The sequence below is a fragment of the Petaurus breviceps genome, unplaced genomic scaffold (genome assembly GCF_028583685.1).
Source record: "Petaurus breviceps papuanus isolate PSGF00001 unplaced genomic scaffold, PetGlider_PUasm1.0 90763, whole genome shotgun sequence".
In the NCBI taxonomy this organism is placed as follows: domain Eukaryota; kingdom Metazoa; phylum Chordata; class Mammalia; order Diprotodontia; family Petauridae; genus Petaurus; species Petaurus breviceps.
The window spans coordinates 12,340,044-12,365,025 of record NW_027187340.1 but is presented as its reverse complement, the minus strand read 5'-3'; the positions used below and the strand labels follow the sequence as shown (position 1 = coordinate 12,365,025).

General features: G+C 37.8%; 1 protein-coding gene across 2 annotated transcripts in view; it reads left to right on the top strand.

The window, feature by feature from the left end:
• Positions 1-24,982, top strand: part of PDE1A (phosphodiesterase 1A) — a 494,981-nt gene that overhangs the window by 312,700 nt on the left and 157,299 nt on the right. For both annotated transcript variants that reach the window (XM_069068578.1, XM_069068579.1), the window contains exon 2: positions 101-214. In XM_069068578.1, coding sequence (XP_068924679.1) covers positions 101-214 — 114 coding nt within the window. The remainder of the gene's footprint in view (positions 1-100; positions 215-24,982) is intronic.

Genomic DNA, 24,982 nt, shown 5'->3' with positions numbered 1-24,982 from the left:
GGAAATTGCTACCTTGCATTCTTCACACAGGAGAAGATATAAACACTTGAAGTTGTTTCCAGCCTTTTATTAATTGAATCTTTCTCTCTCTGTATTTTAGACTAAGATGTTTAGTAAAGCAGCTGGAAAAAGGTGATATCAATGTCGTGGATTTAAAGAAGAATATTGAATATGCAGCATCTGTGTTGGAAGCTGTTTACATTGATGAAACACGGTAAGTCTTCATTTCTCTGTCTACCCACACAAAAACCTCTTGGATACATCCTGGATACATCATCCTTGGATACATCAAGTGTATCCTGGCCAGAGTACCTCCATCCTTTAGAAATGTAAAGTTTCTGTAGCTCATAAATGAGATAAAGAACATTTTTCCTATGCGTTTATGTAACTATAGACAAGTCATCACTGATCTTACTGAACCTATTTCATCACTTATAAAATGAGAATGATATCTGTAATAACTCTCTCATAAGGTTGTGGAGAGGCCCACATAAGAAAATTTATCTAAAGTGCTTCTCAAGCTTTAAAATGATATATGATGGTCAGTTATTGTTATTGTTATTGTGATTTCAAACCCCAAGTCCTAAACTGATTTTTTCCAGATTCTAAAATTTTTAATTATTTTTTCAGATCAGCCATTTCTTACTTTTAAAAATTATCCATATGAATCTATTCCTAAATGTTAAAGAATTTATTCTTTAATGTAAGAGAGGAAGAAGCTTTGTAGCAGCTATAAATGTCTTGATGTTGAATTGGGTTGTCTTGTGAAGCAGAGAGATCCCTTTTACCAGTCCTTTAAGCTGAGTCTGCAAGGCACCTTTTTGGTCTCAGTGTAGAAGGTACTTATTTTCAGAAGATTGGGCTAGAAAATGCCTGAAGGACCTTCCAACTTTGACATTTATTCTGTGATTTTATATTCTATAATTTAATACATATGTCATGTACCTTTGAACATATCTCAGTTCACACCAAAATGCAAAACAGCTGGAATAAGAGTAGTTTTTGATAATTTGTTTATTTTACAACTGGAAGAAGAGTATATAAAAGTGTCTCCAGTTGGGGGCACAAGGAGAGAACCAAAGATATGACATGAGGTAAATGAGGGAGGGGAGGAGCTCACCCTTACAGGTTATCTGATAACTTTCTATTTGAATTAATTGCTATTTTTTTTTACAAGGTACTGGATAGGCTATGTGTAGGTGATTCAAAGGCTCTGGGATAGTGGGTGGGGTGGGAGGCAGATTGGGCTGCCTTCTCTACCAACCTATCTTTCTTCCATAACCCCCAGTTATGTCTGCATAGAAGCACCAAATTTCTTTTTTTTTTTAAATGCTTTATTAACTTCTGATTTACATCGTTCGTTTCCGCCAGATTTTGAGTTACAACGGGTATGGGAGAAAATGTGGGAGAGAGCAGATCAGAGGTGGGGATATCCTGTGGGACTGCTGTTTTGGGGGGATGGGTGGGGGAAAAACGGGGAGAAAATTTGTAACTCAAAATCTAGAAGCACCAAATTTCTTCCATACTGTTCTTTCACACTTTGCTGTTAGCAGATGAGGCCTTGTCCCTAGACATAGGGTATAACAGGGTTCCTACCCTCTGCTATGAGCAGCCACCAGACTTTACATTTATCAGACATATGGACATATATAAAAATGCAGAGGGATATAGTCAGAAAGAAAAAAAGTAACAGCATTGGTCACGATAGACTTTTGCTTATTCTTCTATTTTTTCTTCCTTCAACTAATGGAAAGGAGGGCTGGAAGTGAGCATCCCACAGTTCAGCTGAAAATTTAGGGGCTTGGAGCTAACCCTTTTAGCAGGTGGCAAGAAAAATAATACTGTTTGGTCAGGCCAGGCAGTTCAAAAATCACCAAAATGCTAGTCAGTTCTTGTTAATTTTTGTCTTTCCTATCAGTTCTGATTACCACTATTCTGTAATAATAGCTTGCAAGAGTCCTGGAGCATAGGGGGTACAGGGTAAGCAGAAGAGTATCCCCCATGACAGGAAGTATAAAATGATAATTTGTGAAATCATGAAATGACAACATGCACATCCAGTTCTTTAAATACTCACTGGAAAAAACCATAAAGGGCAGTGGGATTGGGTGGTAGTCACAATTTAATAACCATAAAAGGCTCAAAGAAAATGAAAAAGAACAAAAATATTTATAGCAATTTTTATGGTAGCAAAGAATTGGAAATTGATGGGATGCCCATTAATTGGAGAATGGCTAAACAAGTTGTAGTGTATGATTGTGATGGAATACTATTGTGCTATAAGAAATGATGAGGGGGTAGTTTCAGAAAAAAATCATGAAAGATCTATATGAACTGATGCAAAGTGAAGTAGGTAGAACCAAGGGATTGCTGTACATATTAACAGCAATATTTTAATGCTGATAAACTATGAAAACCTTTACTACTCTGATCAATACAGTGATCCAAGACATTTTTGAAGGACTCATGATGAAAAAATGCTATTCACCTCCACACAGAGAGCTAATGAATTTTGAGTGCAAATTGAAGTCTAATTTTCTCCACTTTCTTTATTTTTCTTGCTTTTTGTGACATGGATAATAGGGAAGTATGTTTTGCAGGATTTCACATGTATAATTGATATCATATTGCTTGCTTTCTTAGGAGCTGGGGAGGGACTGAAGAGAGGGAGAGAATTTAGAATTTTTGTAAAAAGACTGTTAAAAACAAGTAAATAATAAATTTGAAATAAACATTTTTAAAATAACCACAAAGGGTATGAGGGTGAACAGCAAAGAAAATGCAGAGACAATCCACAAAAAATGGGGATTCAGAGGCAGACAGTGCAGAAATGAGGTAGTGATGGGATGGTGAAGGGAGGTAGGCAGTGTGAGAAATTGATTATCATACCATGTTAGTACTAGAAGGTATCTTAGATTGTTTAATCTAATTGCTCATTTTTTTAGTGGAAGAAACTGAGACTCAGTCAGTAACATTTATTAAGTACCTACTATGTGTCAGGAACTTTGCTAAGAACTGAAAATACAAAGAAAAGCAAATAGTCATTCCTTACTCACAATTAAAAGTGAAGATAATATGCAAACAACTGTGTACAAATAAGCAATATACAGCATAAACTGGTGTAGCAGCAACCACACTGGCATACCCAGAATGGCTGCTAACACAGGTTCTTAGATTCAACAATTTTTTAAAATTATATTCACTAATTCAGGGAAAAAGTCAGCACCCCAAGAAATTATAAGATCCTTCTCAGGGGGGCGGAGCCAAGATGGCGGAGTAGAAGCACGACCCTCCCGCCGCTCCGGCTTCCACCCTCCCCAATCCATGTAAAAAGGGGACTCTAAACAAACTTTGGAGCTGCAGAACCCACAAAATGACACAGAGAAGCTAACCTCCCGCTGAGAACAGTCGGGCAGGCCGGCAGGAATCGGCCAGCGCAACGCTCTGGGAGCCGAGCCCAGCACCATGCTGAGGCTTTAGCCCCAGGGCGGGCCTGACCAGCCGCCAGCCAGAGGGACTCCAGATCAGCAGCAGGTGTGGCCGTTTCCAGATTTATCAATACATAGATGCGAAGGACAAGGTGAGAGGCCAGTGCATTCTGGACTTTGGGACCCAGTAAGTGGGAGTGCGTGGCTTTTACCCCCGGGGCGAGAAACCACTGAGACACCAGCACAGCCTGCCAGCACCACGTGGAGGCTTCAGCTCCTGGCTTGCAGAGTGTAGGGGGACCAAGCACCAGTCTGAGGGGTAATCGCTCTTGCTTTAACCTGCTTGGATCTGGATTGCAGTCTAGGGTGGAGGTCCTGGGGTGTGTGTCCAGCTTGCCAGAGCATGTGGAGACCTCAGAGAGGGCACCCATCTAATACCTCCGGCAGCTGAGAAAACCCCAGCGTTTGGGACGAAAACTCCCCTGTCTGGTGGCAGAGTCCTACTGTGGCAAAAAGCCCAAAAGTCAAATCATTGAGTGGCAAAATGAGCAGGCAAAGGAAACAAAGCAGACAGAAGATTCCAACATTACACTCCTATTTTGGGGATAAGAAGGAGCAAGGCATGGAACAGGAGGAAATCAGTGAAGTCAGAACTCCTGCACCAAAAGCTTCAAAGGAAAATACAAGCTGGTTACAGGCCATAGAGGACCTTAAGAAGCAGATAAGAGAAGTGGAGGAAAAATTGGGAAGAGAAATGAGAACAATGCAAGAAAATTATAAAATGAGAGTCAACAGCCTGACTGAAGAAAATAATACCTTAAAAAACAGACTGACTCAAATGGCAAAGGAGGCTCAAAAAGGCAATGAGGAGAAGAATGCCTTAAAAAGTCGAATTTGCCAGATGGAAAAAGAATCTCAAAAGCTCCCTGAGGAGAATCATTGCTTCAGAATTAGATTGGAGCAAATGGAAGCTAATGACTTTATGAGAAATCAAGATGCTGTTAAACAGATCCAAACAAATGAAAGAATAGAAGGCAATGTGAAATATCTCATGGGAAAAACCACTGACCTGGAAAATAGATCCAGGAGAGATAATTTAAAAATTATTGGACTGCCTGAGAGCCATGACCAAAGTAAGAGCCTGGAAAGCATCCTCCAGGAAGTTCTCAAAGAAAACTGCCCTGATGTTTTAGGACGAGAGGGCAAAATAGAGGTTGAAAGAATCCACCTATCACCTCCTGAAAAAGATCCCAAAAAGAAAACTCCTAGGAATATTATAGCCAGGTTCCAGAATTCCCAGATTAAGGAGAGAATATTACAAGCAGCCAGGAAGAAACAATTTGAATATTGTGGAAACACAATCAGGATAACCCAGGATCCGGCAGCTTCTACACTGAAGGATCTAAGGGCCTGGAATGTGATATTCCGGAGGTCAAGGGAGCTGGGATTATAACCAAGAGTCACCTACCCAGCAAAACTGAGTATCATGTTTCAGGGGAAAATATGGTCATTCAGTGGAATAGAGGACTTTCAAGCATTGTTGCTGAAAAAACCAGAGTTGAATAGAAAATTTGACATTCAGATATAAGAAGCAAGAGAAGCATGGGAAGGTAAACAGGGAAAAGAAATCATAAGGAACTTATCAAAGTTGAACTATTTTTTTTTTTTTTGGAGCAATCGGGATTGAGTGGCTTGCTTGGGGTTGCAAGGCCGGTTGTTGTTTCTGGGTGTGGTGCTGGGTGTCTGGGCCCGGATTTGAAGCTCTTGCTTGCTGAGCCACCTGGCCAAAGTTGAACTATTAACATTCCTACATGGAAAAACAATAATTGTAACTTATGAAACTTTTCTTAGTAGTTGAAGGGTTTAGAAATATATATATATATATATATACATATATATATATATATATATATATGAAGGTATGCGGGCATATGAATACATATGTGAATGTGTGTATATATGTTTACAGGTATACATAGATAGAGGGCACGGGACCAATTTAACAGGAAGGGATGATACTTAAAAGGTGAAATTAAGAGGTGAGAGGAATATAATGAGAGGAGATGGGGAGAGACAGAGTGGGGCAACTATCTCATACAGAAGAGGCAAGGGAAAATGGTTACAATGGAGGGGAAGAATAGGAAGGCAAAAGGGAATGGGTCAACCTTATTCCTATTGAATCTGGCTTGAGGAGGGAGGGAAATACACACTAAATAGGGGATCTCACCCTCCAGGAGAATAGGGGGGGGAAGGGGATGTGAGGGGGGATGATGGAAGGGAGGGCAGGCTGGGGGGGAGGGAAGTTGGAAGCACCCACTTTTGAAAAGGGACAGGATCAAAGTAGAGAATAGAACAAGTGGGAGGTGGGATAGGAGGGAGGGAAATATAGTCAGTCTTCTACAATACATCTACTATGTTATTGTTTTGCATTAGCCGCACATGTACAACCTATACTGAACTGCTTGTCTCCCCAGTGGGGGTGGGTGGCAGGGGGGGAAGGGAATGAATCTGGAATTGAAAGTTTTAAAATCAAATATTCAAATATATGTATATGTATATATATATATATATATATATATATAAACAAATAAAAAAATACACAAAAAAAAGAAAAAAAAAAGATCCTTCTCATAAGCAAGCCCCCAAAGCACAATACCAACTTAGAGTATATATGCACTTCTCAGAGGCAGAAGGCATCACAACCCTCTCACTCAGTGCCTAATTAGAAATTAGCAAAAGGTGTGAAAGCCTTCCTCCAAGCAAGCCACCCCCAAACAAACTTTCCTTAATGAACTCCACTTGAGGACTATTAATGGGTGGGGAAGATCTTAAATTCCATTAACATCACAACTGGAGATCTTTCAGAGAGGAGCTAGCATTAATGTAGATCAAGAAAAACTTCTTTTTTTTTTGACTTAAACATTTTGGTCTTTATTAATTTGTTTGTTTACTTTTAGTTTACAAGATTCAGTTTGCACAATTCCTTGAGTTTCAAATTTTCTCTCCCTCCTTCCCCTCCTCCCTCCATGGAGGCATACGAAGAAAAACTTCTTATAGAAGATGGGATTTTAGCTGGGACTTGAAACCTAGAGGAAGAGAAGAGGAAGGAGAGCATTCCAGGCATGAAGGAAAATGCCCAGTCTGGAGATGGAGAATCTTAATTGAGGAGAAGCAAGGAGGCCAATATAACTGAATCATAAAGTACCCAGGGTGTTGTGAGGTATAAAAAGCCTGCACAGGTAGAAGGGAGGCTATGAAGATCTTTCCAAAGAGAGGGTTTTGTATCTGTTCTCAAACTCAAATAGAAACAGGGGTCCGTAAACTTTATTATGTAAGGATCCCTGCTGGTGACATATTGAGTCAGGAAACCATGCATTGACATTATCTATGTTTTTATTGTATATCTTTGTTAAATATTTCCCAATTATACTGTCAGTAGCAATGGATTAGGTGGTAGTGAGCCACTGAAATTTGTTGATTAAGTAGAGAACAGTGGTGACATGATCATAATTACTCTATAGGAAGTTCACTTTGGCAGCTGAGTGGAAGATGAACTGAAGTGGAGAAAGGCTTGAGGCAGGCCAGACCCACTATCAGGCTATTACAGTAATCCAAGTATAAGGTAATGAGAGTTTGGACCAGGGTGGTGTGAGTGTCAGAGAACATAAGGAAGATTATTAAAGAGATGTTATGAAGGTAAAATCAACAGACCTTGGCAACAAATTGGATATAGGGGGTGAGAGTAAGGAGTCACGGATGACAATTAAGTTATGAGCCCGGGTGACTAGGAGGAAGGTGGTAGAGAAGTTTGGAAGGAAAGAGGGGTTTGAGGAAAAGATAATGAATTCATATTTGAACACACACAGACAGCATACACATATTATATACTTATGCATATACAAATGTAATATGAAAATAATGCAAATTTGTAGCATTCTAGCTCTTTAAATTGCTTGTTTATAAGTTAAGTTGCTTGCATGTTATCTCCACTTTAAATTGTGAGTGAGGAATGACTATTTGCCTTTCTTTGTATTTTCAGTTCTTAGCAAAGTTCCTGACACATAGTGTAGTTTTGTGACATTGGAGAAATGATATAAAGCATATGAAACTTTTTTACTCATATGCAAAATGGAGTGGCTATTATTGCTATGGGTACAAAAGGATGGTTGTAATGAAAGTATTTTTCAAACTATACAGTTCTCCAAATATTAAACATATACAATGAGTTATGGGGGAAAGGCCACGTAATGAGGAATTAAAAGAAATCAAAAGAAATTTGATTCCCAGTACTCACTCTTACCCTTACTAGTTTTATGAAACTGATTGCCTTAAGTTCTCATTTTAGTGCTCAGTTTCACTTTCTTCTGTTAAATTAGGATAGTAATACTAAGAAAAATGGTTATTTTTCTCATATTAATAACTAATTATTAAGTTCATATTAAGGTTTTCATTTCCTATGTCCTTATTCCATAACCAGCCTCTATAGGTTATTCAACCAGGCTCTGAAGAATATTGCTGATAGATAAAATTACCCAAATCCTCTGTGCTTCTTGATCTTGGATAGATCCCCACCCAACTAGAAGACCTTAAAAACAGAATCCAGTCTATGAAAGTGCTTGCCCTTAAGAAATAAGCTCCGGTCCTTAGAACTTTTCATTAGAATTTAGGGGGACAAAGCTTTTGAGGGGGAAAACCAGCCAGATGGTCTGAGTAGAGATGGATTCTTTTGTTCAAATTGCTGGAGGCAGCTGTGTCTCATGATGAGATCATGTTGAGTTTAAGATGTCTATAGGAAATCTGGTTTGAGATTTCTAACAAGTAGTTGAATATTTGAATTGGACATCAAAAGAGAGTGTAAGGATGGATAAGCAGATTTGAGAATTGTTAACACAGAAACGATATTTGAATCCATGGAATCTGATGAGATCAGCAAGTGAAATAGTACGCAAGGAGAAAAAGGCCCAGTTCAGAGCTCTGTGGTACTCTAACCCTGTGTTTTATAGGCATGACCTACATGAAGATCTAGTAAAGAAGGCTGAGAAAGAATAGTCATATAGATAGGAAGAGAACTATAAGAGAGTGATGTCCTGAAAACCTAAAGAGAAGACAGCATCAAGAAGTTGATCAATGCTGTCAGATGCTGCACAAAGATCACAGGAAGTATGAATATAGAGAAAAGGACGTTAGCATGGTCATTAAAAGATCATTAGGAACTTTGGAGATAGCAATTTCAGTTCAATGATTTGTTCAGATGCCATGCTGTAGCAATTTAAGAAGAGAATGAGAGGGAAGGAAATGGAGGCACCTATTTTAGATGGCCTTTTTGAGGAATTTGATCAGCAAAGGGAGGAAAGATATAGGATGATAGCTATCGAGGATACACAGATGAAGTGAGGGATTTCTGAAGATGGGAGAAATATGAACATGTTTATAGTCAACAGGGAAGTAGCCAGTAGACAGGAAGAAATTAAAGATAAGTGAAAGAGTGGGATTGATAAAGGAACTGGAAAAAGATAAGATGAAATGGGATCACTTGTGTATGTACAAAGTGTTTGCTTTCAAAATGAAGTATTCTGTGCAAATGGCATGAAGGAGCAGACAGTGGCAGAAGGTATCTGGGTGATGTGAGATGAGGAAGAGGGGAGAAGAGGGAACTCTCAATGAATGGCTTCAATTTTTTTTTTCAATAAAATATGAGGCAAGATTCTCAGCTGAGAAGGTGGGGGAAGAGGGAACCATGGGAAGTTTGGAGAGGGATGAGAAGGTTTAAAAGAATCCTAGGGTGAGTGGGAGAGTGAAGTAATTAGGGAGGTGTAAAAGGATTGTCTTGTAGCACCAAGGGCACAGTTAAGGTTAAGTAACCATGCTGACTGGGTCCACTACAAATTTATGTTATGTAACTTCAACTGGGAAAGAAAGAGGTTAATAAAGAGTAGATATATCAGAAATGCAGTATGTTGAGGTAGAAAGAGCACTGGATTTGTAATTAGAAGACGGTAGTATGGCTCTTTAGTTTGCTCTTTGTGTGACCATGAGCAAGTTACTTAAGCTGAGCCTCAGTCTCTTTTTATGTAAAATGAAAATAATAATCCTAATACCACTAACTTCATGGAATTATTTTGTTGAAAGAACATTATAAATCTTTGAGACCACACTGCTTGTATAGAAATTGTCTTTTAACATTATTGCTTTTTGATTTTCTTCATCCAAGTTTGTCCTTTGTTTTTGTGTCTTTGTAATTTCAACTAGTTATTTTCTCTTTTGTTTCTTTGGAGAGACCACCATGGATTCTAGTTTTTTTTTTTATTCAATCAATATTTATTAAGCACCTACTATGTTCCAAGCAATTTTCTGAGTACCAGGTATAGAAAATGCAAAAGACAATCTCTGCCCTCAATAAACTCCCAATTTAATGGGGGAGACAACATGCAAACAAATATGTACAAAGCAAGCTATGTAACAGGATCAATAGGAAATAATTAATAAAGAAAAGGCACTAGAGTTAACAGTTACCTAGAGTTAAGCTGGGAAAAGGCTTCCTGCAGAAGACAGTATTTCATTTGAGACTTAAAGGAAGCCAGGGAAGTCAGTAATAGGTATAATGGAAGAGGGAGGGAGAGCATTCCAGATATGGATAAAAAATTAGGTGGTAGAGAGTAAGATATAAGAATACTAGAAAGGTACAAGGGGGCTAAGCTATAAAGGACTTTGAATGTCTAACAAATTTTTGTTTAGAGGCAATAGGAGTCACTGGAGTTTACTGAGTAGGTGGCAGGGCGACATGGTCATACCTGCCCTTTAGGAAAATCACTTTTGTGACTTAATGGAGGGTAGATTGGAGTGGGGAAAGACATGAGGCAGGCTGACCCAGCAGCAGGCTATTGAAGTAGCCCAGGTGGGAAACTGATGAGAGTCTGTACCACAGTGGTAGCAGTATTGGAGGAGAGAAGAGGGCATATTTGAGAGATTTGCAAAAAAGAAATAGATCTATAGGCCTTGGCAGCAGATTAGATATAAGGGAGGCAATGCATAGTAAGTAAATAGTTAAGGATGGTTCCTAGGTTGTGAACTTGGGTGACTGGAAAGATGGCATAGACCACTATAGTGATCAGGAAGTTAGGAGGGCGAGGAAGATTTGAGAGGAAAGAATGAGTTCTGTTTTGGACGTGTTTGGTTTAAGATGTTTGTTAGACATCCAGTTACAGAAGTCTGAAAAGCATTTGGAAATGCAAGATTGGAGGTTACCAGAGAATTTGGGGTGGGATAGGTAGATATAACAATCATCACCACAGAGATGGTGATTAAATCCATGGGAGCTGATGAGATCACCAGCTGAGCGGTATAGAAGGAGAAGAATTCTGCCAGTTCTTTCTGCTGTGCAGGTCGTATATTCTGCCTTTCCAATTCTTATTTCTTGAACCATTTGGAACATCCTGCTGTAGCTCTGTGTTCTCTTGGGAATCCACAGGGTCCTTTCCCTCATCAGGTGTTGATTCATTGTCCTTTCTCTTGAAATATTTATTCAGAGATGTTTAGACATCTCTTCTTTTATATCTTATTTGTTGATTTATTTGCTTGGGCTCAAGGTCTTTGAGTTTTCTTCTTCCTGTGATCTTTGGTAATTGCAGTCTTTTTTCCCTTATATTCCCCTATCACTCACTTTCTGATGCTTTCTTTGATGTGGTAGACACCACAAAGGCTGGACTTCAAAGCTGTCTCAGCCCTCTCTCACATTGGGGGATTCATTTTTCACCAGCTTCAGTCTCCTTAAGTAAGTGACTTCTGGGTGAACAACAAGCTAAATAATAGTCTCTTTTCTTTCAGATCTGGTGGAGGTGTGACCCCCAGGAATACTTCCCCACACACATACACACACCTTCCACATACACACTCTTCTCTGGCTGAGCACTGATGCAAGACAATGCATATTCACTTTTCTTCTGCCATCTCTGCAGAGTTGGGAAGTGTCCTTGAATTCTGTGACTTATTGTCACAGAATAGTTGAAGGCAAGCAAATGGTAGTGGTACTGGTGGTGGAAGAGACTTTAGTAGGTAGAAGGTAATTGTAGAGTGGATCCCAGGGCACTTGTGGGTCCTACAGTGCAGACTGACTGAGTGGGGGTGTTGGTGGGAGAGGAGCTACTGAGTGAGTTAGAGGCTTTATAATAACTTTCTCTGCTTATTTATGAGGTTGTTATTTAATTATAATTGTTGGTGTCTTAGCCTGTGGAGATAGCTTCAATTACTTTACCTGCTACTCATAATTTTTGTTTTGGAAAGTTCTGAAAGGTCATAAAGATGAGATAAAAAGTCCACATCTCCATCTTGTTGGTCACATGATCAGTGAGACGTCTTGTAAATCTTTGAACAGTTCAAATTTTTATAGCAAATACATAAAACCCTTTGTTTTGCCTTGAGGATTTTTCACTATATTGTCAATGGACTGTTTTTATTTCCAGAACTTCCAATTCTAAAGTCATTTACAATGCAGGTGAATTAAACCATAAAAATCTGAATTTATTGGTGACACAATTGATTGTTGTTGCCTTTTTTGAAACAACAACAACAATGATGATAATGGCTAAAATTTATATAGTGCTTTAAGATTTGCAAAGCTCTTTAAAATATTTTCTCATTTTATCCTCACAATAGTCTTGTGAGGAAGGTGGCTCTTGTCATCTTTATTTTACAGATTTGTCATCCACGTGGCATTTGTCTGATGGGTCCTTTGATTTAGAGAGGCAACTTGTGAAAATACATCAGAGTTGGTGGATAATGGACTATATTTTGCATTATTTTATTTTCATTAAATATACTTGCTTGAACTTGTATGAAAATGGCCTAAGGATTTGTTCTCTCCCCTTCTCCCTTTTCTTAAAATAATTCCTTAAATGTAGAAAGCAAAAGTGAGATGTGAGATTAAAAAAAGGAATACCACATACTAGTCTTCTCTGACCTTTTCTAGTTTGCTCCTGAATTGGCTGCTTGGGATGATGGCCAAATCTTTCCTAGTTTTCTTTGAATGAACAATTGAGGTCTGTTACCAGGTCTTTATTAAGCTTAACAATGTTTGACTGTTGAAAATTACTTTGAAGATGAAATCATTTTCCTTAGTACTATGTAACAATAAGCAATGTAAACCAATATAGGTTTACATACATAACCCTCACCTCCTTCCCCGACACACACACACACACACACACACACACATACACACACACACTTTTCAGTCAAAAAGTTATGGTCGACTGTATTCATAAGTATTTTGTGTGTTTTTCTTTTCTTGATTTATAGATGTTATATCTCTGAACAGTCCAAATAGCCAGAGACACAGGAGGCTAAACACCTCCTCAAATACATTAGTTTAGTACAGTTTTCTTATACATTTCAAAATTACTCCTTTAGCAAGGGGGAATATTTCAAATATGCTGTGATGGTAACCATGCTAAAAGTATTCTGTGATGGTAACACTAAAACATTGTAATTCTTTTCCTCCTGGGCCACTGCAAATTTTCTCTTCTACTCTCTTCCTTTTCTCCCTTCATCTCCCACTCTGTCTCTTCCAACCTACTTCTCTCCTTTCCTTTCTCCCTCTCCCTCAGCAACACATACACACACACACACACACACACAACTTCTTTTACAAGTTTCAGTGGCAAAATGAGGAGCTTTAGACAAGAGTTTGACTTTTAATTTTATTGTACCTATGGATTCAGAATGTGATATTCAGCAATTGCTTATCAATTGATAATTGATTATCACACCTCTTTTTTAAAGAATCATGCAAATATAGATTATAGTTATGGATAAAAAGCCAGAAGATAATTTAGAGAACTTCTAGCCCAAACCGCTCATTTTTCAGATGAGGAAACTGAGACCTAGAGATATTAAGAGAGTTAAACCAAGGTCACAGAGCAAGTGTTACATCTGGGTCTCAAAGCCAGGACCCACATCCTTGTATTCCAAAACCATCACTTCTCACTGTATCACACTGCCTCCCTTAACATGATGGCTATCTTCAAGTATTTGAAAGACTGTTACTTAGAAGAATGGGCAGCATATGTGCAGTTAAGTGGCACAGTGGATAGAAAGTCAGGTCTGGAGACATGTCTTCCTGAGTTCAAATCTGTCCTCAGACACTGTGTGACCCTGAACAAGTCACTTAACTCAGTGTGCCTCAGTTTTCTCCTCTGTAAAATGAGCTGGAGCAAGAAATGGCAAACCACTCCATTATCTTTGCCAAGAAAATTCCAAATGGAGTCACAAATAATCAAACACACCTGACACAACTGAACAATAACAACAATAACATTACTGTATCAGTAGGAAAGAAGTGACTCAAATCCAGTTCTGGATGTACATTCATTCAAGATTCTATTCCTGAAGGAATACTAGTTAACTAGGATTATCTATTTATTAATCTAATATTAATTTTTTCAACTAAAAATTCTATTTCCTCTCAAAATAAAATCGTTATAACAAATATGCAATCAAACAATACAAACTCCTGAATAGGCCATGCCCCCAAAATACACATCGCATTCTGTACCCTGAATTCATCAACTCTCTGTCAGGAGGTGGGTAACTCATGCTTCCTATCAGTCTCCTGGAATCATTATTGGTAATTGTATTGTTCAGAATCCTTAAAGGCTTTCAAAACTGTTTGTCTTTAGTATGTTGTTTTTATTTGTATGAATTGTACTCCTTAACTAAGACTGTTTAAAAAGACATTTTAGCAATAGTAAGTTATTACTATAAGCTGCTTATTGACTGACTCCAACCATATAATGGCAGGGTCCAATCTAAGCATGAGGATGGTGTAGCAGTAACCACACAGGCATACTCAGAACGGCTGCTAGCACAGGGTTTTAGATCTGCTTTCCTAGGATCAATAGCTGTTTAAGGGGTCAGCAACCTTTTTTAAAAATTACATTCACTAGTTCAGGTGAAAAGTCAGCACCCTGAACTTCAGAGAAAGTACAAACAAAAAAAATACAATCAGAGAAATAAAGACCAACAGACAGATCTCTGACTGCCTAAATCAAAGCAATATTGCTATATACTTTACATAAATCCCTAGATTGAGAGAGCCTTTATGTCTGAGCAGTCAGGGAGCTCTGAACATCTGGCCACTCAGAATCTCAACCAGGGAATCACAAGAACTTTCTCATAAGGGAGCCCCTAAAAAAAACTCAGAGTATATATACACTTCTCAGAGCCAGAAGGTATTACAACCCTCTGAATCAATGCCTAATTAGAAATTAGCAAAAAGTGTGAAAGCCTTCCTACAAGCAAGCCTCCCCTTAAGCAAGCTTCCCTTAATGGGTACCACATTAGGCCTATTAATGGTCCAGAAGATCTTAAATTCTATTAACATTACAGATGGCCCCACATTATATCAGTTTGTGTAGCCTACAGAAAGCCACAGGAAACTTATCTTGGGGGTGGGGAGCCTCATTCCTATTTTTGTATTAAATGCCCTGTAGTTTTCTGTAGGCTCCTATCCTACAAAGAAGATCCCGAGGGGATGTGTGAAGTATTTATTTAATATTCTTGAGTAGAATTGTCTCTAGAAGTATTCCTTGTATTATCCATCAGGAATCTCTGATATAATCAACATGTTGATTATACAGGCAAGGAGACAACAATATTAGCACCATTATCAGTCATCTGCTGCATGTCTGATTGAGGCTTTCACTGTTGCCATAAGGGTATTTCTGTGTCAGATATTTTGACCTCTGACCCCAAGGATGGACAAAGTAAATAGGAATGGTTTTAAACAGGCACAGAATTTACTTCTCCCATTGGTGAGTTCCTCTAGGGGCTGACATTTTGTGGAGAGGTCCAGTCATGCTAGCCTTTATTATCCTCCTGGCCCTGTTCCTGACTTCTGGATTTTATTCTCAACCTCCATAACTGGTTTTCAACTCTGTTACATGTTGTCTTCTTCCACTAATATGTAATCTTCTTTAGGGCAGGGACCATCTATTTTTTTTTCTTTTTGTTTATATTTGTATCGCCAGCACTTAGCATAGTGTCTGGTACATATGAATCACTTAGAAATTATTTTCTTCCTCCCTCCCTCCCTTCCTTCCTTCCTTCCTTCCTCCCTCCCTCCCTCCCTCCCTCCCTCCCTTCCTTCCTTCCTTCCTTTCTTCCTTCCTTCCTTCCTTTGCATTAGGACTAGCATATTGATGGTTACCTTATATGATTCTGAAGTAACAAAAGGTTTCAAGAGCTCCAGAGATTTTTTTAATGGGAGAAGATCCTATAATTATATAATCAGACCCAAGGAGACAGAATAGATAAAATTTTGCTCTTTCCTAGAGCTGTAACCCTATAAATACAAAGGACAAAATGTTACCTTTTAGAGTTCATAGAAATTTAGAGTGAAGAGGGAATTTGGAGATCATTGAGTCTATCTGCATGCCCCACCCCCAAATGCCCAACACAATTTTACAGAGTAGGAAACTGAGATAGAGAGATTTAACAGCCTATCCAGGGTCATATAATTAATAAGTTTTTAAGGAGAGATTTGAAGCTAGCTTCTCCTGATTCCAAGTCTCATTGCTTATCTACCATGTAATACTGGTTTAAGATCAAGTCTGAATTTGAGTGTTTTATTCCTCATAAAGTTAGAAAGACACTATATTTTTATTAACATAAGAAGCAACTGAAAACATTTCTAATAAGGAGTGTTCAGCATTGTTTCAATGCATTATTCAAAACTGAGCTATAAATAGACATTATATTATTTTCCTCACGAATATATCTAAGATAATGAATATGTAGAGGGAAAAAGAGACAAGGTTTATTTTCATTTAAATTGAACTTGAAGATGGCTCACTTTTTCAATGTTTTGAACAGAAAATTTTATTATTACAATTTTTTTTCAGAAAGCACTCTTGAGAAGCATTATTTTTAAACTAGAAAGGGTTAATTTACATATAAACAGAAAAAAATAGTCATTTCTCCAAATCAATACAAAAACAGATAAAACATAGACCAAAAAAGCCAATGCTGACTAAGAATTTTAATAGAAAAATGAAACAAAACTTCATCTCCCATAAGATAGATTTCAAGGAGGAATTTTTTCAAAGTCAGTGTTGTAACAAGTTAAGATTTCTGAGAGAAAACTGTCTTTTTGCCTCCACTGCAGGATGTGATGATTCCATAATGAACAGAACTATTTATTTTGTTTTCAAATATAAATACCGATGTGTCTATGTCCAGCAGTTGGATCCTTCTCCAGAGATGATCAGTTCCCAAAAATGCATAGTTCTATTCCAATACCACATGATGTGAAAAAAGTCTTGCTTTATTTTTTAAATTAAAATTTTAGTATTTATAGTGCACTATCCAGGGCCTTAGAAGTAGTCAAAGTAGACATCTGTCTATGCAATATAATTTTAGGGATGAGAAAAAAGTAATCCACCCTTCCACTCTCCCCATTGTTCTTTAATCTGCACAATGATTCATAAAATTCCATGGAGTTTCAATACTTTGATTTAAGCCAAATAGAATATTTACCCCCCCCTCCTTTAAAATACCTTCCAAGCTATATTATTGATTGGATATTAATGTAAGTATAAAACAGACATAAAGGCACTGACCTCCAGGAGAATGCAGGCTAGGGTAACTGAGATGAGGAAGTAATAGCAAAGATCTGAAGACACAGAAAAGCAGAGAAATGCTCTGAAGACTTACTTTGCAATTTGGCAGTTTTGCAAAGGGCCACCCATACCTGATCCATGTGGGACAATCTGACATAGAATTGGATGCAGTGAGGTAAATTTGAGTCTTCAACATTTCAAATGTGCTGGTTTGGCTGTCGTTCAATTATTTGGATTGTGTCTGACTCCTCATGGCCCCATTTGGGATTTTCTTGGCAAAGATACTGGAGTGGTTTGGCATTTTATTTTCCAGCTTATTTTACGGATGAGGAAACTAAGGCAAAGAGGGCTAAGTGACTTGCCAGGATTACATGGCTATTAAGTATCTAAGGCCAGATTTAAACTTACAAAGATGAGTCTTCCTCACTATAAGGAGCACTCTATCTACTATACCTCCGAACTGCCTAAAACCGGGGCAAATGTGGTTCTGCATTAGAGAACTGTGTGATCACGTGGTCCAGAGGTTCCGAATCTTGTCTGCTATGGATCCCTTTGGCAGTCCAATAAAGCCTTTGTACCCCTTTAGCAATCTGGTAATGATTTTTGACCCCTTTTCAAAATAATGTGTATTTTTTTAAAATCATGATTAAAGGAAATGCTAAATTTTAGTTAAAGGTTAGTGAAAAATAAAGATTCAGTTTTTCCTGTCCAAGTTCATAAATCCCCCAAAATCAATACACAGATGCCTTGAAGATCCGTGGACCCTAAGTTAAGAGCTTCTGACCACTTCATTTTGTAGTTGAGGAACAGAAATAAAACAAGTAGCAAGTTCATTAAGCAACTGAGAAGTTTGACACATTTTAGTAAATAAATGGAGAGCTATTTAGATTCAGTTTTGCCCAGAGCTCTTTGTCTCTCAACTGGATTGAAGGGCTAGAATATGAGTAAGGCCAGCTGTTTGAAAAAGAATTCTTGGACAGAGTAGAAAATAGCATTGAACTTGAAGAACTCAGAAGCTAGAAGATCTGGTCCGAATTCTACCTCTCCCACTTCTTGTCTAGGTAACCTTAGGTAGGTCATTTTACTCCTTTGAGTCTTAGTTTCTTCAAGATTAAAATGAGGTTCAGACTAGGTAATGTCTAAGGATGAATTCACCCTTGACATGATGATTCAAGATAAGAACCATTTATCAATCTTATTCTCATCTAGGGTAGTGTATTCAGGGTCTTTTCCATTTTTTAAAAAAAGTAGATTTCTGAGGAAGTCAATTTGGAGACATTTGTGTTCAGTGTGATAGACTAGTATGGGCACTCAGCAGGCACTGAAAGGGAAAATTATGATTTTCATCAACTTTGTTATTTTGGGTGTGAGGAGTAAGGAATGCTGTGCTGAGCATTCCTCTTTATAGACTGTTCTCACCCTGAAGATAGGGTGTGAATACCACTCTTAGCTGAAGTCACAGTAGAATGTTTTTGGTTTTCATAATCTGTCCATCTGTGGAGCATTCTTAATGGCATACTTGCCTCCTTACCCTAAGTAAAAGAATAACAAGATAATAAAAATTAGCATTTCTATAGCCCTTTAAGATTTGCAAGTTGTTTTGCTTAATTTTTTCTCATTTAAAACATATAACAATCTAAGGAGGTCAATGCTTTAGGTGTTCCCATTTTTTAAATATAAGGAAAATGAGGTCCAGAGATATTGTGACTCTCATTTATTCACACTGCCAAGTGTTAAAGGCAACACATGAAGTTGTTGACTTGAAGTCAACACATGAAGTCTTGCTGACTCCCATGCCAGCAGTCTATCTACTATATCATGCTAATTCTCCAAAAAAAAATTGGATTTTAAACATCTTTTAACCAGATCTTCAATTCACTGGACAAATAACAATTTTACATAGATATTCTGTATCACTGGAGTAGTGCTATTTGTTACATGAGATGACTTTTTAAAAGGGAGAGAGGGAGGAAGACTTGGGGAATCTGTGGTGATATTTTTAAATCAATTTTTAAAATTCATTAAAAAAATGAAAGAACAAGGGGTGGCCAGGTGGCTCAGTGAGTAAGAGCACCAGCCCCAGTGTTGGGATGACCTGAGAATCAAATCTGGGCTCAGATACTTAGCACCACACCCAGAAATAACTGGCCATGTAACCTTGAGCAAGTTACTTAACCCCGATTGCTTAAAAAAAAAATGAAAGAACCTAGGGAGGGCCAACCAAGATAGTGGAGTAGGAGAAAGTAGCACAGCCCAGTTCCCCATTAGAACTACTCCCCAAAGATGGGGGGAAACCCCAACAATAACAACTCAGCAGAATGAGTTCTGAGCAATAAATTCAAGGAAAAGTCAAAGTGAGTAACTTGTCTAGTCCAGATAGGCAAGGGGAGACAGATGAAGGTATTCTGACACTGGGGACTAGTTCTAAACCAGGAAGGCAGATAACCAGAGTGTCCCAGCATAGAGACTGAACTGGGGCTATGTGTGAGAGCAAAAATGGAGGGGCCTGATACTCTGTAGGTGCAAGAACTATCAACTAGCATCTTTTCTTCATATTCTCCAGAGATGGCTAGTATATCCAGTGTAGATTGATGAGGGGACCTGAACATACAAGTGATGGAGCAGAACAAAGAATTGTTATGGCTGCTTTACTGAGCAAGGAACAGGAACAGAAACAAGAAATAGTTATGTAGTTCTGACAGGAAGAAAGGGGAAAGTAAGAAATGAATAATATGGAAATAGATTCAGGGAGGGATTAATCATAAACAAAATAAATTCTAAGCAAAGAGGGTGGATCTCAAAGAGAGGATTAAAAGGAAATTTTTTTAAGTGGCAAGAACTTCTTTGGGCTTTGTGCAAGAGAGAGAGAAGAGAAGTAGAGAAGCAAAAGCAGATGGCATTAAACCTATAAAAGTAGTTCTAAGTACATTCCTTGCTCAGTACTCTCTTTTTTTGTAATTAGGTATTGAAAAACAAAAAGAAGGAAATAGACTTAAAGAACAGAGGAGAAGGAAATACACAATTAATGATTATAACCAGGATTGCAAATGTGACATATTCACCCATAAAATAGAAGAGATAGCAGAATGGATCAGAAAACAGAATCCAAAAATATGTTGATTAAAAGAAACACACTTGAAGCCCAAAGATTAAAGCAGAATTAAAATAAGGAACCTGAGAAAAATCTATTACACTTCAACTGAATTTTAAACATCATAAAAGAGCAATGATAATCCTAGATAAGACAACATAAAAATAAACTTGATTAAATGAATAAGCACAGAAACCATATTTTATTGAGAGATAACATAGAAAATGAATTCACTTTGTGTGGAATACGAAGACCCTAACCCAAATTGACTACTCAGAGACCTCTCAAAGTGAAGGTAGAAAGTTTTATTAGAATCTCACAAAAAGCGGGTGGTCCAGTCTCTGGGACAGCGGAGAGAGTAGAGGCCGAGGTACAGAAACTAAAGCCAGGTTAAATAAGCAAGGGTTACATGCCCCTCCCAAACATTAACCTAATTATTACTAATTAGCCTTTAATCTTGTTAGATAACATATATAATACATGAGGTCCACTACACAAGCACAGTAACAACCTCAGAATACTGAACCCCCTTCAGTCTAACCTAGATACATCCTTATCTGGGCCTGGGTGACCCAAGGCCACTGTCTGTTTCCTGATTGGTCAAATCCACTTGCTGCTGCCAGCTCCTTCCATTCTACATTGTTTCATTTTAGTATTATCTAGGAGGTCTCTGGGAACTCAACTTCCTCCCAAGGCTACTGTCTCAACTCCCCCAAGGCTATAGTCTGTTACTTTTTGTCAGTAGTCTTGTTCAGCAATTCTTGCAGTTCTGTAGAAACTTAACCCTTTGTTACCTCTCACACTACCATTCCTTTCCCCAAACTAAAAACACCTCTAATTTGGTCTCAATAGTTAATCCAATCAATTATATTAATACTCAGTAGCTCTTACATTACCTTGAAATACACAATGACTTACATATATATGGGGAAACAATATTGAACTTAGTTACAAAATACAAGGAAGTAATAAGAATGTATATATGATATTCAGAATGGGGAAACTTCACTGCAAGTTATTCCACACAACTTCAATATGAAATATACATACATACAGATTTATCAAATGGTATAACATCTAAATGATGAAAGGAAAGCTAAATGAATTGCAGAAAGAAATAGATAATAAAATGATAACAGTGAAAAACCTAAATGGTTCTCTTTCAGAGCTAGACAAAACTAACCAAAAATAAATAAGAAAGAAGTTAAAGGACTAAAGAGCTTATATATCTCTGCCAGTTATTGAATGGAAATATCGAACAGTACACAAAGTTCTCAGGTATGCGTAAAAAAAGACTATGTGTTAGAAGATAATATCCTTATGAACAAATGCAGAAAAGTAGGAATATTAAACATCCTTTATAGACCACAATGAAAGAAGTGTATGCTCAATAAAGGACTGCCGAAGAAAATAAAATTAACCGGAGACTAAATAATAAGAATAGGTGGGTCAAGGAATAAATCATAGACATAATAAATAATTTCATTAAACATAATGATGTCAATTAGATAGCATGCTGTAATGCCAAGCAAAAGCAACTTCCAGGTTCAGAATTGTGAGCATAGTAACTCTCCATATATTAAGCAACAAATTAAGGCAAAACATTCACAGAAAAGAGAAAATCAAAATACAGGGTAACTCAGTCATTTAGTAAGTTCTCAATTCAATCACAAAGTATAAAGTCAAAGTACTCCACTCCTGGCTAGTACATTCATTTAGTCAATCCCAAAGTCTCTCTTCTCAAGAGGAGATTAGTTTCCAATCATAAACAAAGTATATTCATTTGGTCAGTCACAAAGCACAAAAATCAAAGTACTCCATCCCTGGATCACAACTGAATTACAATTATCATCAGTTATCACCAAGCACATTATCTCAAAGGGGCAGTGGAGAGCACTAAGACCACCTACCCCTAAGCCACAACAAGGTTAAGATAGCATAATGGCATTCAATACTGAAGGAGAGGTCTTTCTTTCATCTTGACCCAAGGCAAGTTCTTGGCAATCTCTGTTCCTGGGAAGATAAAGCTTAATAAAGCCACAATATACATTGCCAGCATCCTCAATATAATGGAAATGTAAATTTAAAAGTCTTCTCTGCCCCTAGGCTAAAGTGCACCTGGAGCCTGGGGTGGGAGGCTTGTTTTTCAGTAGAAACTTCTTGATTGGCCAGTGGGTCAATAAGGTTGTTACATTCTCTGAGCCAGGAGAAGGCTATATAAGCCCTGATGTGTGGCTTTGTTTTGGGGGCTCACTTTGAGAAGTGTTCTATGATTTGATCAGATGAAACTCTGGGAAGCCGTTGTTGAGAGTACCCCAGCTTTGAAAAACGCAGATGTTGATTTGGTATGGATGTAATGGTTGGACAGTTTGGAAAGCTGTCTACTTGATCTGTTTCTGTCTTGATAATTCTGTCTGTATACTCTGAAGTTCGGGGTGCTGACCTTTTTCCCCTGAACAAAGTAAATGATATATGTTTGACTGATTAAAGTAAGCTTCTTAACCCACTTTGAGTTGCTTTCCTTTATCAAAGCAGATCCAAGAACCTGTGTTGGTAGCCACCCTGGGGATGCTTGGGGTGCTTGCTGCTACACTCATCAATTCATTCTCTGCCTGCAAAACAGTCGCAGGACCCCTGAAAATATGAGAAAGACCCTCCTCCAGGATTTCTGTAAACATACAACAAGAAAATCCTCCTTCAGGGCTTCTGAATAAACAGCAAGGTTCTAGGACTTCTGCAACAACAGCACTGTCCTTTACCAGCAGACAAATCTGGCAAAATAACATCAAAACAGACAGAAAAAATACCAGCACTACAGTCATGCCTCCTCAGTTCTCAGCAGCTCTGGGTGGCAGTTCTCAAAAGTCCTGGGCAGCTCCATGTGGCCCTCAGCAGTCTGGATGGCTTCAGCTGGCAGTTCTCTCTCTCTCTCCCTTTCTCTCTCTGTCTCTCTGTCTGTCTGTCTCTGTCTCTGTATCACTCTCAGCAACTCTGGCTGCCGGCAATACTCTCTCTTTCTCTCTGCCTCCACAATGCTGATCCCAAAAGTTCTTCTGGCCTCTCTGTTTGGGCCTCTCTATCCACAGTACCAGCTCCTCCCATTTCAGCCCCCTCTCTTCACATCAACAAGTCCATCCCACAAATGGGATTCACAAGCTCTGGGTTTTAACACTTAACTGGAAAACTAAGCCATTACAAGAGGATTTTAAAATTCCATTACCATTACACATGCCAGAATTGGAGATGCAAGCAAAGCAGTCCTTTGGGTAAAATTTAACTCACTAAACACTTTCATCAACAGATCAACAAATTAGACAAGTAAATAAAAATATCTAGAAAACTGACTATTTTTTAAAAATCAAACAGCAAAATAGAAATCCTTAAAATCAAGGAAGAGATTATAAAATTTGAGAGCAAACACAAGGAGGTATTTAATTAAATATAAAAAACAATTCTGATTTTAAAGGTAAACTATTAATTAATTTGATTTTAAAAGGTAAAAATAAATTTCCAGTATCAAAAGTGAAAAAAATGAATTGACAACAAATGAAAATGAAATAAAAGAAATTGTTAGAAACTTTTAAAAATTAGAAATTTTGCACTCTGAATGTCAATAAAACCAACAAAAAATAAAAGAATTAAATAATCAAGTCTCACCAAGAGATATTGAACAAGCTGTAAGTAATCTCCCAAAGGAAGAGGGTAGGGGACTAAAGCATCCAGGATCAAATTAATTTGCAGACAAATTTTATCACACATTAATAAAAAAAAATCTATTAATTCAAGTATCAAAAAGCTCTTTGAAAAATAGAAAAAAGAAGATCTTACCATATTCCTTCTATTATTAAAAAATATGGCTTTGATACCTAAATCAGGGAGGGTCAAAAAAGAGAAAGAAAACTATTGACCAATATATCTATAATTAATATCAATGAAAATGAATTAATAAAATATCAGGTAGGAGAGCACAAGAAAGATTTTACATTATGACCATATTGTATTTATACCAGAAATAGAGAGCTGGTTCTATATTAGGAAAAATATGAACGTAATAGACTATTAATAGCAAGAGCAACAAAACAACTTGATTACATCATCAGAAGCAGAAAAGGCTTTTTACAGTATGTAGCACTCATATGAATAGCAAATATTGAATTAAGCTAGGAAGGAAGGGAGAATAGTCATTCTAGACTTAATAATATATAATAAAACAGTAATCATCAACCCATTTGTTAATAGTTGAAATGTAAAAAAGTTACTAGTTGAAACATAAAAATCAATGGAACAGACTAGATAAGGAAAAATCAGGAACAATTTAAACATAAATCACCTGCCTCTGGAGTTCATCCCACCCTCCCTCTGGTTGGAGAGAGCAGTGAGTGGACATCTGGGAACTTCTCTCAGACCCTCTGTTTAAGGAGGGGCTCCAAGAAATTTACCTCATCATATTCCACTTGGCTGATCTGGATTTCTTGATCTCCAGAAATTCATCATCCTGCAAATTGAATTGAACTGTGTAACACACACCCTCTGATCATTTGTCACCTGCAGGGGTTTATCATGGCGCCTCACAGAGTGATGTCCTACCTCCCCCCCATCTCAACCCCTGCTTTTCAGCTTTCCCAAGTAGTTTGTGAGTTCTTTGAGGGTAGTGACTGCCTGACGCTTTTCTTTCCATCCCTGCGGCTTAGCCAAGTGCCTGGTGTGTAAGTAGATGCCTAATAAGTGGTTATTGACCTTTTCTCCCCAGAGAGCAACAACAAGAAATGTCAAAATAGTTCAAAATAAACATGAAATCTACAAGAGGAAAAACTGTGACTGAACATATGTCAGAATTTATAGTTATCAAT